This window comes from Vitis vinifera, chromosome 16 (genome assembly GCF_030704535.1).
Source record: "Vitis vinifera cultivar Pinot Noir 40024 chromosome 16, ASM3070453v1".
Classification (NCBI taxonomy): domain Eukaryota; kingdom Viridiplantae; phylum Streptophyta; class Magnoliopsida; order Vitales; family Vitaceae; genus Vitis; species Vitis vinifera.
In genome coordinates, this window is record NC_081820.1 from 5,763,012 (window position 1) to 5,777,275 (window position 14,264).

Here is a 14,264-nt window from a genome sequence, read left to right on the forward strand (position 1 = left end):
GATACGTAATAACAACTTCAAGATGACTAGTCTTGATGAAAAACAACAACAAATGCAACGTCTAACTTAATCGTACCACGATTGAGCATAACTAAAAGAACTTTTGAACAGAAAATATGATTATGAATGTTACAACACATCCCAATGCAAAAGAAGTAATGAAATGTGATTTCCGATCTTTGATCTTTTTTAATTCTTAGTCTTCTACTAGTTTCTTAATATCTTGATTAACCTTTTCAAACCTAGACGATTCAATAGGTGTTTTAGGTTTTTTTCCACCGAGGCTCATACATTACCCAGGCCGATACAACCTCATGATGTGTTTTTTTTATGATTTCTAAACATTACCCTTGTAACCAATAATTTGAGTTTGGCTTTCAAGCCAAGTTCTGTACACACCTCATCTCCTCCCAACAAAAACAACATAGAACTTGTATTCGTTTGCCATATATGGCTCCTCATACACACAATTGCAACTGTATTTGTTAATACTGATGCAAACAAAACACCATCTATGCATGAGTCTTTTTTCCATATTTTCTTAAAACATTAATAGACAAATTTAATTTAAAATAAGAAATATAGAATTGTTGCCTTAAAACATACCTAACCAATATGGTTGATATACATTACAAATCGAGGTCGTTTACATGATGCATAGATCCAAACAATAGTGTTTAAAGGTTATACCATTTATATACTTTGAAGATTGGTTGGAAAGCCTACTTGTAATATTGGTTTGAGGACCTACTTGCAATACAAACAAAAAGTACAACACCTATATGAAATTTTGAATAAAGATACGTGTGGGTAATAAAACTGTAATTGTGAAGTCAATTTTCACATCAATAGTGGTGTTCTAGTGATCCATCGCTTTTAATGAATAGGTAATTGAAAAATATACTTATTATTTTTTCTATATCAAAGTGTACTTCACCTACAGTATGTCTTCCTATTTTGCTGTCATGCAAGGTGTTCAGAATGAATATATTCAATTCGTTATCACATGCAGTATGTGAATCTTATTCAAATTTGCAATCACATATTGACAAGATGTGACCAGATGTGAATCTAATAACATGAGGTGGTAAGTTTGCAATGGGATGATAAAAACAAAGAAGATCATTAATTTCCAACCATTTACCTAAATAACTTGGAACATTTACCCCAAAACTCAACAATACGTAAGTACCTAAAACAACATCACTACCACCATATACCATGGGATGGAATAAACGGGAAATAAACAACAAATGAAAACATTAAAAGCACAAAAGAAAGCATCTCACAACAACTGATTATTACATTTAGACCAATTGTGTAGATGTCATTGCATCAAGAGCAATGGATAGCTCTCTTATGGCTATATTGTGACTCAATGTGCCATTGGTGAGATCTTTCAAGAAGACGTCTCACTTATGGGGGTTTGAGAGCATGAAATAAGTTCCCTTCTCCATCTCGCACACTCCCATCCACACAAAACTTGGGCAAGTTACGCGTCAGTAATGGTTGAAATTAACCCGAGTAAATCAAATGTTGAGTGGAGACATGGTAACATGAGTCGATATACTCATACACATCTTGTCTCATCATGCGGATGATAGCACAAGCATGGACAGATGGCAATCTGGACATTAGTCATGTCATACAAGTACACGAATGTTGCTACATCCACAAATATGGCATGACAACAAACGGACCAAACCTTATGATATTTGACATTAGCTTTTCCTCTATTCAGGTTCTTCCACTTTTATGTTCCACGCATATGGACACATGGCAATACTCTCTTAATGAATTATTGAAACAATGATTTATGAAATTACGTAATTCACACTAAAAATTAGTTAAAGCATTGATTTAAGGTCCTCAACTTTTGCATAATTAATAATAAGAATATAAAATATAAAAGATAAAAATATCCTTAAAGGAAATCATGCTTATTGCTTATCAAACATTATGAATAAACGAATCAATAAATTGAATACTAGGGAATTAAAGAATAACCAAATTAACCATAACGCTTGACTTTCTTCTAAGGCCCTTCAACTTATGAGCCGAGAATATCCAATCCAAGGATGGGGTGATAACGGGGTTAACGGAGGCAAATGGAATGCCCCATCCATGTCTCTCTCCTCCCAAACGGTCCTCCAACTTGACGGCGTTAGCGGACTCGCCTCCAAAACATTAGCCGCCTCTGCCACCACGGGGCTGTCAGAATCCGGTGAGGCTTCTTCTTGCTTTAAAACCTTTATCTCCGGTTGTTCCCTCTCTTCACTTTCGCTTTCTCTCTCCCTTTTCCGGATGGAAGTCGCCGGTGGGTCAGAATCCGACCAATTCCCCGCTTCAAGAGGAAAATTAAGAACAGCTTTGGAGCCACGCATTTTGAAAGCAGCTCGATCATAAGCTCTGGCGGCTTCAATGGCTGTCTCGAAGGTTCCAAGCCAAACCCTAGATCCTCTCCGATTCGGGTCTCGAATCTCAGCCGCGAATTTTCCCCAAGGCCGGCGGCGCACTCCCCGATAGTGCCTTCTCTCGCCGGAATCTAACGAGGACGAAGTGTCAGAAATGGGTGGCGGAGGAAGGGAGATGCTGAGTGGGGGTCGCCGATGACTCAATCTGGAAGGTTTTGGGGATTCGGTTTGAAACTGGAAGACGGCAGATGGAGAAGAGGTAGAGCAGTCGAAGAGAAAAGCGTTGATTTCATCTTCATGGAGTTTCGGGTACTCGGAAACTTGAATAATATCATCCGTAGAAACACTTGAATCAGAGGCCGAAGATCGTAACGAATGACTTGCATGAGAGACGAAGGATTCCATAGAATCAAAGTCGGAGAGGAGGAGGTGGTGGATGAGTTGCAGTGATGAAGCTTCTTCTCCCATGATTGGAGATGAGCAGTGAGGAATAGTCTAGGGTTGAAAGTCGAAACAAGGTGAGAAAGAGAGAGAGAGTAGGGGGAAGAGAAGTGAGTGAGTGAAGCTCTGTGCATCAAGTATGAGGTTGTTGTGGCGTATATATAGACACTTATATGGGGAAAGGAGGTTTCAGATGAGGTTCCTGGTTAGTTCAAAGAATGTTCTGTACATGGCGGCTGATTTGTGGTTGGATGGGGTGCTTCATTTTAAATCTAGGCAATGCCTTGAATGTTACTCAAGTAGGATAAGGACACTTTATTATTTGGACTACCACTATATATATTCTCTCATGATTATAATCAATTTACATCCTAAAATTGAAGATGCTAATAGTTTAAAGAGGATAAGATGAGCAAGGGAAAAGAAGATAGTTATATAAATGAACCTTTTTTTGAGAAAATGCCCACTGAGGCATAAGAGAGGATTCAATAGAGGTGGAGAAGTTGTTATTCTTTTTATTGGAATAAGGTATTTGTGAAGTTTCATTGATTTATTTATTTATTTTTGTGAACATTATTATTTTTATAGGTTTTTTGTTTTTTCTAGAGCTAATAGGATGACAACAAAGTGGGTTCACAATCGATTGCCCTTATCCTTATTCAAAATAATTCTTAACTTCCTTTTATTAAAAATTTAAATGGGGTGAATTTCTCATTTCTATCCAATCCCTTTCATTTATTTTTTTTTCAAAATTATTTTAATTACATTAAAATAAATATATTTTATAAATAATTAAAATATTATAATTTTTTAAAACTTATTTATTGAAAATTATATTATTATTATTATTATTATGATATATTAAAAATAGAAAAATAAAAATTAAATTAAATTAATTTTATACATAATTGAGGTAAGATAGGATTAGGTAAGACAAAGTAATACCTGAATCACTCCCGAGTTTTAAATAAATAAATAAATAAATTTATTTCTAATCCATTTATTTAAATTTTAAACTTATCTCATTAAGGATAGAACAGATACAAAAAAAACTCATTTTATTGTCATCTCTAAAAGTTAACAAATTTATAAGCCTTAAACATTGATTTCTTATTAAAGTTGATTAGCCATAATAGACTAAAGGTTACTTCACATGGCAATTGGAGATATGGATTTCTTTTAGGAAGGAAAAAGCCATTTCTTGCAATAAATTTCTTTTGGGGGAAAAATTCTGAAAGTATCAATGTAGGGGTTTTGCTGACGAGTCTAGATATATTAATGAATGCACGGTTTTTGTTTACGAGTCCAGATATAAGAATTTCATTTCTAATAAACGAGTAAGAAAATATATGAAATTTAACTCATCACATACCCTTACGGAGTTTAGGACAAGACAAGGGTTTTATGCAGAGTAATGTATTTTTAAAATACTGTAACATAAAAAATGTTCTAAAATTATAATATTTTTCAATTTCAAGTAGAAGTTGATCTTTTGAAAAGACGAGTTCAATATGAAAAAATTTAGGATAAAAAAAGAATTCGTCTTTTGAAAAGATAAATTTAGGACAACAAGTGAATTCATATTTTGAAAAGTTGTTCAGTATAAAAAGTGAATTCGTTTTTTTAAAAAATAATTTTAATGTAAAAATAAAAAGGTAATGAAAAATGTTGTATTTTTTGTTATTATTTTTTAAACCACTGGATTGAGGTGGAGTAACCTTTTCTACCATTATTCTAGTTTTTTTTTCATGATTTACTATAAAAGGTCAACATTATACATTTTAAGTTGGGGGAAAGGTCATAACTAACCACTAAAATTTTAAAAACTTTTGCTTTATTGTCGAGGATATCACTCTGTTTTGTTCTTATTATTGACAATTTTTCTTAAATCACTCTATTTATAGAATATTTTTCTTTGTTTTGAGAGGTTAGCTATCTTGATTTTGATATGAATTCGTTTACTTTAATATACAAAAGTTTTGTTTGGTTTGCTTTACTAGACATCTTTATAACGTTCTTTTGAATTCATTATGTGAGCTATTTGCACTAAGTGAAATATTTCAAATATATGGATCCATTGGCAAGCAATGAAATTGATACTTTGATACTTGAAAGAAACATCACATGTTAGTTTAGTATATGATAAAATCAGCAATGTCTCCAAGACAATTCTTTGTTATGTTAATTCTAACCATTTTGGAGATTTGGTAAGGTCTATAATATGTATATTCACTTTATATGTTAAGTGTTATTAGTTAGAAAGCAACCTTGTAATTTATAATTGTTTTGTCAACAAAAGTAGAATACATGGTAATCACATAAGTAGTAAAAGAAGTTATTTGACAGTGTTTGATTGCCGATTTAAGCTTATAATAAGGGTTGACTGTTGTGTATGGTTATGGTCAAAGTGTTCATACATTTGATCAAAAAATCATATGTTCCATGAGAGAACCAAACATATTGATATTCAAATGCATTTTATTGGGGATGTTATTGCACATGATGCTATTGTAATAATAAAAAATAAAAATAAATAAAAATCCCTACAATGGATATTCTAATAGGCATGATGACTAAAATCATTTCTACAATCAAGTTTAAGCATTACTTTTCGACTTAATTGGTGTTTGCAACATTTGAAGGCTGCTTAGAAGTGTGGGAGTGAAGTAACATGAAACACTTTTGATTTTGTTTTAATCTTGAATGTTTGGGTCAAGCTCAAGATTATTCAAAAGTGTCTCAAATCCTAATTTAAGTCAATTGGAAAGCCATTGATAGTTTCTTAATAAGATATATTCTTGTAAAGGAGTTTCCTATTATTCTAAAGGAAATATTGTATTGTGAAATCTTCATTTAGGAATAAGTATTCTTTTATGGTTGTACAATTAGTTTCCTATAAATAACCTCCCTATGTGATTAAGAAAATATATAAGAGATTGTGACAAAAAAAAAAGTCTTATTTCGGGTGTAATTGAGGTTTTGGGATTTGAGAGCTCTAACCTTGTAATTTCTTTGAACAATAGTAAAAGTTCTTCTAAATCATAGTTTGAAAATATAGAAACAGAACTACATAAATTGTTATGCATTTGATATGTTTTCTGTTTTCGAATTATTATTTTCTTTCTCTCCATTACTATTGTTAGTGGTTGCTTTTCACAACATCACCCATGGACTCCTAAACTAAAAACTTCTATTTACGCCTAATAACAAGATGCACAACATATATGTTCTCAGTTAGAGCTCTAGTTATATAGTAGACTCTAGGAGATATAATGGTAAGAAAAATATGACTTTCTATATGACAAACTCTTGATAAATAATTTTGGAGAAACAACAGTCAAGCAAGAAAACTTATACATAATTAAAAGAATAAACAAATTCAATAACATTAATTTATGAAATAAATCAACTCCATCAAACTTCAATTGCCGGTGAGAACTCTCATTCAACTATGAGTTGAGAATACGCTATCCAATGAAGGGGTGATGATGGCGTTAACGGTGGCAAGTTGAATATTCCCTTCATGTCTCTCTCTTCCCACACAGCTCTCCAACTCGACGGCGTTAATGGACTGATCCCCAAAACACTTGCTGCCGCCGCTGTGCTGTCAGATTTCGGAAACTCCACTTCTTCTTGCTTTAAAACCTTTATCTCCACTTGTTCTCTCACTTCGGTCTCACAATCTCTCGGCCGGATGTGGCCGGTGGGTCAGAACCTGACCAATTCCCTGCTTCAAGGGGGAAATTGAGAATGGCTTTGGAACCACGCATCTTGAAAGCTGCTCGATCATAGGCCCTGGCGGCTTCAATGGCTGTCTCGAAGGTCCCCAGACATACCCTCGATCCTCTCCGATTTGAGTCCCGAATCTCCGCCGCGAATTTCCCCCATGGCCTTCGCCTGACCCCTCTATAGTGCCTGATCTCGCCGGCAACTGGCGCCGATGAGGGCTGAGAAGTGGGTGGCGGAGGAACTGAGATGCTGAGTGGGGGTCGCCGTTGACTTAATGTGGAAGTCTTTTGGGATTTGGTTTCAAACTGGAAGGCCCCAGATGGAGCAGAGGTAGAGCGGTGGAGGAAAAAAGAGTCATTTTCATGTTCATTAGGTTTTAAGTAATCAGAGACTTGAACAATATGTGAGGTGGAAACGCTTGATTCAGAAGTTGAAGCTTGCGATGCTTCACCTACATCAGAAACGAAGGTTTCCACACATTCAAAGTCGGAGATTAGTTGCTGCTGGATGAGTTAAAATGATGAAACTTTATCTGCCATGTTGGAGATAAATCCCGGTCAGAGAGAGAGAGAGAGAGAGCTGGGAGTAGTGAAGAGGAGTGAGTGTGGTGGAGTTCTATATGCACAAGAGAATGTTGCGTCGTAGAAAAACAGATATGGAAAGACGAGGTTTCGGTCGAGGTTTCTGGGTCAGAGGGAAGAATCTTCAATTCAATAATTGTGGAGACGAAAGAGTGGGTGGGGTTTGTCTGTATGTGCTTTACTTGTGGAGGCTCCATCAGACATAGTCGAGTTGTTTCTAGGACATTTATTCCTACGTGTATGTCAATTGGAAAGTTATTCATATTTATTTGTATAAATTGTATTGATTGCTAATTATTATTTATTATCTATCCAAAGTGATAAAAATGATGGTAAAAATAAAAATATTATGAGTAGTACTTTTCAATCCTTATTAGAGTTTATTTTACATTAATTAAGATCAGCAATTTCTTATCCAAATATGTTCGTGGCACAATTTGAAATTTTATAATAAGACCTTTTTTGAAAAAATGTTACCAAAGTTAAACCATATATAATACAATATTTTTTTTTAATAAAAATGGTGTTGGATTGGACTTGAGTTGAGTACTTTATCTTAGAGTTTGAGTTTGATTGAATTTAGATTGATTATTTATTTGTTAATTCGGGTTAGTCATCAGTCCGATCAAAGTGTTTAAGTTGCAACCCTAGTTTGGAAGGAATGATTTTTGAACATAAAATACAAATATACATTACAACAACATTAGCTAAATTTATAACTCAAATCTTATTAAAATACAAAAAAACAAAAAAAAAGGATTTTGGGATGAATTTACATGTTAAACTCTTATTTTGTTAAATTCAACTTCAAAAACTCTATGCCTATTTGGTTATGTTTTTTTATACTTGTTTTTGAAAATTGTTTTTTTTAATTAAAGAACAAAATATAGGTTTTTCGTATTTTATGAAAACAATGGTGTTTGACATTTTGTTTATAGAAATGCTTTTATAATAACAAAAAATAAAAAACTTAAGTTTTTTTTAAAAAAAATTTAATTTTTCTATTTTGATTTAACGAAAACATTTTATTATAATAAAATCGAGAGTTTTGGTGGATGTAAACTTATTATTATATGAAAAAATCACCATACATTGCACTTTTTTGTTTTCTTCCCCATATAAATTAATTTGCTTCCTCTAAAGTCCATAGTTGTCCTTCATGCAATGATCATCAATGTCTCCAACAAATTTCACAACCTCAAATTAATATATCATTTATTGCAATAAAATACCTAATCGTTATATTTGGTTCCAAGAAAATATTAAAAAAAGAAAAAAAAATTAAAGAAAAACATTTTCTCATGTTTGATTATTCTATAAAAAAAAATACAAAAAAATCAAATATAATTAAAATCAGTTCAAAACTTATATATTTTTAAATTATTTAATCTTTATATCAAATAGTTAAAATAAGTTAAATAAATTTAAAATAGTATATAAAAATAATTTATTGACTTTAAATTTATTTTTTATTTTCTTCTATTTTTCCTTCTTATTTTATTTCCTTTACATTTTTCATCGAATTTTCTATGAATCAAACATAGTCAATAAGTAATACTATATAATCAATTATCCACCTTGGAGGATAAAACCTCTAGCTTGTCATTTATTAATTGCTTCTAAAAAAAGTTTATTTGATATGTAAATTTTCATCAATGTTAATTAAGTTATAACATCACACTTGATTGAACATGACAACATGCAACATAGAGGAAAAAACAAAGAAATGGGTTGGGAATGATTTCTTCTTTGATGGTTGTATATAAGCGGAAAAAAATTATCAAATATGATGGTTTTTGAGACCTCAACCATTCATAAAAGCAGGAATTTTATTTTTATTTTTTATAACTGTGGATGTTCGAGTCAGCTTACACGTATCTCGACTAATCCCACAGGGCCCTGAAGTTAACGATCGGGTAAACCTCCAGTGGCCCTGAGGGAACTCGAACTGGTGACCATTGGGGAGCAAACTTAAGGCCGAACCAACTGAGCTACCCCTTAGAGTTATAAAAGCAAGAATATTTGCACAGGTTAGTGTGGGGATTTTCAATATAGGGTTAGTGAGAATGTCAAACTCTACCTTGATTGTTAGTGAGGGCATCTACATGATTATAGGGTTTCTCAATGACTACCATCTACTAAAAAGGCAAAAGTGTACAAGCAATAATGGAGGAGAGGGAAAGTAGGGCTGCAAATACTATCTAAAGCTTGGGCTGGGATGGGATGGAATGCAATTTCAGCTTCAATCCAAGCTGGACCATATGGGTCAAAACTCAACCTAAGCATCCTCCTTAATTTGCTGGCTAAGAGAGCTTTGCAAATCATGGAAAGTAATGAGAAACTTTCTTCCAACAATATAGCCCAATTCGTCCAATGATTCAATAAGTCATCATAAATTTCTCTAAGACAAGCAAGAGAAGATGACATCACCTAATCCATTAGCACTTCAAGAATTTATCTCCTTAGAAAGCAAAATATCTCCTACCATTTCTCCTAATCATAGCATAGGGCTATGTAAAAAACTTTTTTCTTCCTAAATTATTCCAAATGGATCTTGAGACTACTAAAACTTACAGAGTAGAAGTATGTCATTTGGAAGTCTTTAGGATGATAAGTTTAGTTCTATATCAAGTATCTACTTGATGCTTCTCCTCTTGACATTGCACTTTAGAATATTTATTATAAAGGCTTTGAATTGCGCAAAAGTATAAATGAAAAAAGAAATATGACTTGGATGGATGAAATGAACAACTTTTTTATAAGCAAATGCATAAAGGATAAAAGATATGAGTTTTTACTTAGCTTAGCTCTCCCAAAAGTAGCTTGGAAAATTGGTGAAATTTTTTACATGAGTTGTAACTTTGAGCATCTAAAAATTACTCAAGATATATAACTTTTTTTTTTCTTTCTTATATGACTTTAATATTTATTTTCCTTTGATTTCTTTATTATTATGGGATAAATAATAAACAAGTGGAGAGGAATTAGGATAGTGGTCATCTAAGATTGCTCTTGAATGGAGAAGTTACAAGTACACTACTTAGTTGAGAAAAATGACTACTCTAAGAGGGTGTTTGATAATCGATTTAATGACTTCATTTGACTTAATGACTTGAGTCATTAAATAGATTAAGTATGTTTGGTAAAATAACTAATTAGTATGACAACTTAAAGTTAAAAATAATTTTAAGTATTAAATCAACATAGTTAATTATTCTTAATCTCTAATTTGTTTGCTCTATTTTTCCATATTAGTAAAAATATATTTAAAAATTATGATTCTATATGTATAACTCATTTCTTATAATAAAAATTTTATTATTATTTCATATATGTACAATACTTTAAATATGGATATTTTATAAATAAATTTATAACTTAAAATTAATGAAAATAAATATCAATTAAAATCAATGAGGATTATTATTAATTAAAATTAACAAGGATAAATGTATTGATTTAATGATTTAGAATAAATTTTAAGGTAATTTTACCATATAATTTTAATACTTAAAGTAAAAAATAAATGATAAGTTTTAAGTCAACAACTTAAAAACCAATTTAACTTAAAGACTATTTAAGTCATTAAATAATAAGTATTAAGTTTTATCAAACATCCATTAAATTTATTATTTAAACTTATTTGAAAAAGTTGGAGGAATAGGGAAAAGACAAAGAAAATCTGTTTTAAAATGAAAAATCACAAACTCATTTGTCTACTTTCCAACTAATATGATAAAAATATTTGAAAAATCTACAAAATCTTTTATTAATTAGTTTTACAAGAATAAGGAAAATCTATGTTGTAGGTTATTTTTTATATTGATTTTGTTTTCTTTGGTTTTTCCTCTAAACACCAAACAAAGGAAAATGATTCTTTTCTCGCTTAACTTTTCTATAAACAACTAAACAAGAAAAAAATTTGTACTAAAATTAATTAAAAATGTATATATTTTTAAATTATTTAATCTTTATAATAAAAATGAAAAATAAATAAAATAAATTTAAAATAACATATAAAATAATGCATTGATTTTAAATTTAGTTTTTATTTTTCTTTCACTTTTCTTCTCTATTTTCTTTTCCTCGCATTTTTCTTCATATTTTTCCGAACATTTTTCTTTCCTTCCACTTTTCCCTTTTATTTTATATCCTTACCATCTTCCATAAACCAGGCCATAATGAATGGATATTCCAATACTAAATAGGAATCATCCTAATACTTCCAACTGCTGAAACATATAACTGTATAAGTTGACTAGTCGTTCTTTGGGCTTGTGGGCTTGGGCTGGGGCTTGGGCTTGGGCTTGTATTAAAAAGCATGACTGCTTGTGGGTTGACAAAGCAAGTCTTGTACCATCATCTTGCTTTGCCTGCAACCGTTTTTACTCAATTTCACTTTCAATTCCAGTCTTTCCATTTAAATTATAAAAATTCACAAATTAATCCTTATTGTTTATATATAAATTATTTTCTAATATTATAAATTATTTTTCAGAATTTTAAAAATATTTTCTAAATATTTTTAAACATCTAATATTTTTTTTCAAAAATATTTTTGAAGTTAAAATAACTTTTTAGAATGATTATCAAAAAGAAACTCATTATTGATTGCATTTCTTAGTCGTTGAGAAAAGCTTTGAAAAGTAGATAGGTATGATAAAATTAATTATATTCATATACTATCACGTGTGTTCACTATTTTAAAAATAATAATATTATCTAAAACAATATTTTTAAAATCGGATTGCGTCGATTTATTGGACCGTAGCCGATCAATTCAAAAAGTAAACTGCTTTTTGTTTGAATTGATATTAATTACACCGATTAATTACATCGATTTATTGGACCGCCACCTTTTTTTTTTTTTCTTTTTTTTTTGTCTCTTCTGACTTCCAACGCATAGAGCCGAGCCGCTCTTTCTGAAAATTCTCTTTTCCCATATTCTACCTCAAACAGGCCCAACCCACGGGCCCACCCTTTTTGACTTTTTCTCTCATTTCTATTCAAAGAAGCAGAGTGGGCCCACCCTGTTTATTTTCCTGAAAGTGTCGGGACCACCCTTTAACCATTTTTTCGGTTATCGTTATCGGCGGCCATTAAAGGAAAAACGGGGGATAGTCAGTTGGGCCGAAAATCGGCGATACTACCGATCAAATCGCGAAATAATCGGCCTTTTATCGCTAAAACAAAAATATAGGCGGAGCTTAAGCATGCCACGTCAGCCTTTCCTGATAAATCGCCGATTTTTATTTTTGTTTTATATTATCTTTTACTTTATATTATCCTTTATTTTTATTTTTTTTCCACATTTATACATCAAATTTTATCTTTAAAAAAGTATAATTAGATTTTTTAAATTCTTTATTTTTAAATATTAAAAAGATAAAATAATTAAAAAATCACTAAAATATTAAAAATAATAAAATAAGTTTTTAATATTTCATAAAATGAAAATATTAAATGAAAATTCATTTTATAAGATAAATGCAATAATTTTAATAATTTTAATATATTCACAACAAAAAAATTCAAGCAAATTTGTTAATGAAACTTTCCAATAAAAATACTTTTAAAATTTTTGAATAATTTAATTTTTGTTATGAAAAAGTAATAGAAATATTTTAATAAAATTTATAATATTATTGATTTTTTTTCAAATAAATGAATATAAATATATTAAACGAATTAAGATAATATTAATAGAAAATTAGATAAATATAGATTGAATAACAAAAATTTGAATAATTTAAAGTTAGACTTTTTAATATACACATTTTTTTGATAAAATTTCATCTATTTTAATTTTAAATATTGAAATATAACATATTTTCAATGAAATAAAATTCCTATTTACATTAATTTATGTTTGACACTAATGTTAATTTATACTTGATCGATGCTATTAATTTTATCATACATATATTATTTTAATTAAAATTTATTTTTTTTAAATTAAATCTTATGTGAATATTGAATATATACTTTCAAAAATCGTATTTGTTATTAGCATACCTTACCTTATATCTAAGAGAAGCCCATGCATCTCCCAACATTTGTATTCATATTTTTTTAACTAATTCCTATTTTATTCATACATTTGATGTGTGTGTGTATTGGCAATAGGAAGAGTCTAAAGGCCTAACCTTGTTGCCGCATTGGAAGGAAAGAGAATTAGGAGCTAAGAAATAAGACTCTTATGTTAAAAAAAATTAAACAAATCATGTCATATGGTTAATATTGTGTTATATATATATATATTTGTGTGTGTGTGTGGAGAGGGTTGGGGAGGGTGGTGTTCTATAGCTTTAGATTAGGCATTCTATATATTAGTTTGTTCACTATGCCCTTACTAGAAGAGAGACAGACATAGAATGGATTATTCTTAAAGCTATATATGTAGATGGATAGCCTTCCTTTTCCTATTATCATCTCTTGTAGTTTATTTCATGTTGAACTTGATTTTGAGCGATTAAGTAGGGGATTGATACTCTAGGATCTTCACAATATCATAGGATTGTACCTAATGTAAAGGGAATGGTTGGTCATGCCAAGAATATTCTAAAGCCACACCTTCTATTGACCCTCTAGTTGCTTCTATACTATCTAGTGATCCATCTATAATGGAGATAATGTAGGGATTACTCTTGTTAGATGAGAAGACAACATCATATGTTGATGCTATGAAGATATGACTTCAAAGCATGAATGTTAGTTTGATTATTGTAAGGTCATGGGTCATTGTACAACTAGGACTGAGTTCTCATACTTATCTATTTTTTGTTATTACTCTTTGTTCATTTTGACTTGTATTTGGATATGATTACTTTTCATGTTTTTATTATACAGATATTTCATGTATTAATTTCTCTTTATTTGCTTTATCATGCTTAATTTTCTTATATTTGTCAATTTTATGAGAAAAAATGGAGTATCATTTGTTATTGTTGGCATATAGGCAAATTATTCATCGCTACATTTTACCTTCTTAAATTAATTGATTACTCCTTGCAATATTTCTATCATATTATTTGTCACACTTTGTGTTTCACGAGTTTGTTTTTTAAGTTCGTACAAATTACTAGTTGAACTATGTTAT

At 30.5% G+C, this 14,264-nt stretch overlaps 1 protein-coding gene and 1 pseudogene across 1 annotated transcript; both read right to left on the bottom strand.

Moving 5' to 3' along the window:
* Positions 1 to 1,906: 1,906 nt before the first annotated feature.
* LOC100264804 (ethylene-responsive transcription factor 5) lies at positions 1,907 to 2,999 on the bottom strand. Its single transcript, XM_002282217.5, has one exon. The coding sequence runs from the start codon at positions 2,880 to 2,882 to the stop codon at positions 2,046 to 2,048; it is 837 nt and encodes a 278-aa protein (XP_002282253.1). The 5' UTR covers positions 2,883 to 2,999; the 3' UTR covers positions 1,907 to 2,045.
* Positions 3,000 to 6,131: 3,132 nt separating this feature from the next.
* LOC100249398 (ethylene-responsive transcription factor 5-like) lies at positions 6,132 to 7,263 on the bottom strand (annotated as a pseudogene).
* Positions 7,264 to 14,264: the final 7,001 nt, after the last annotated feature.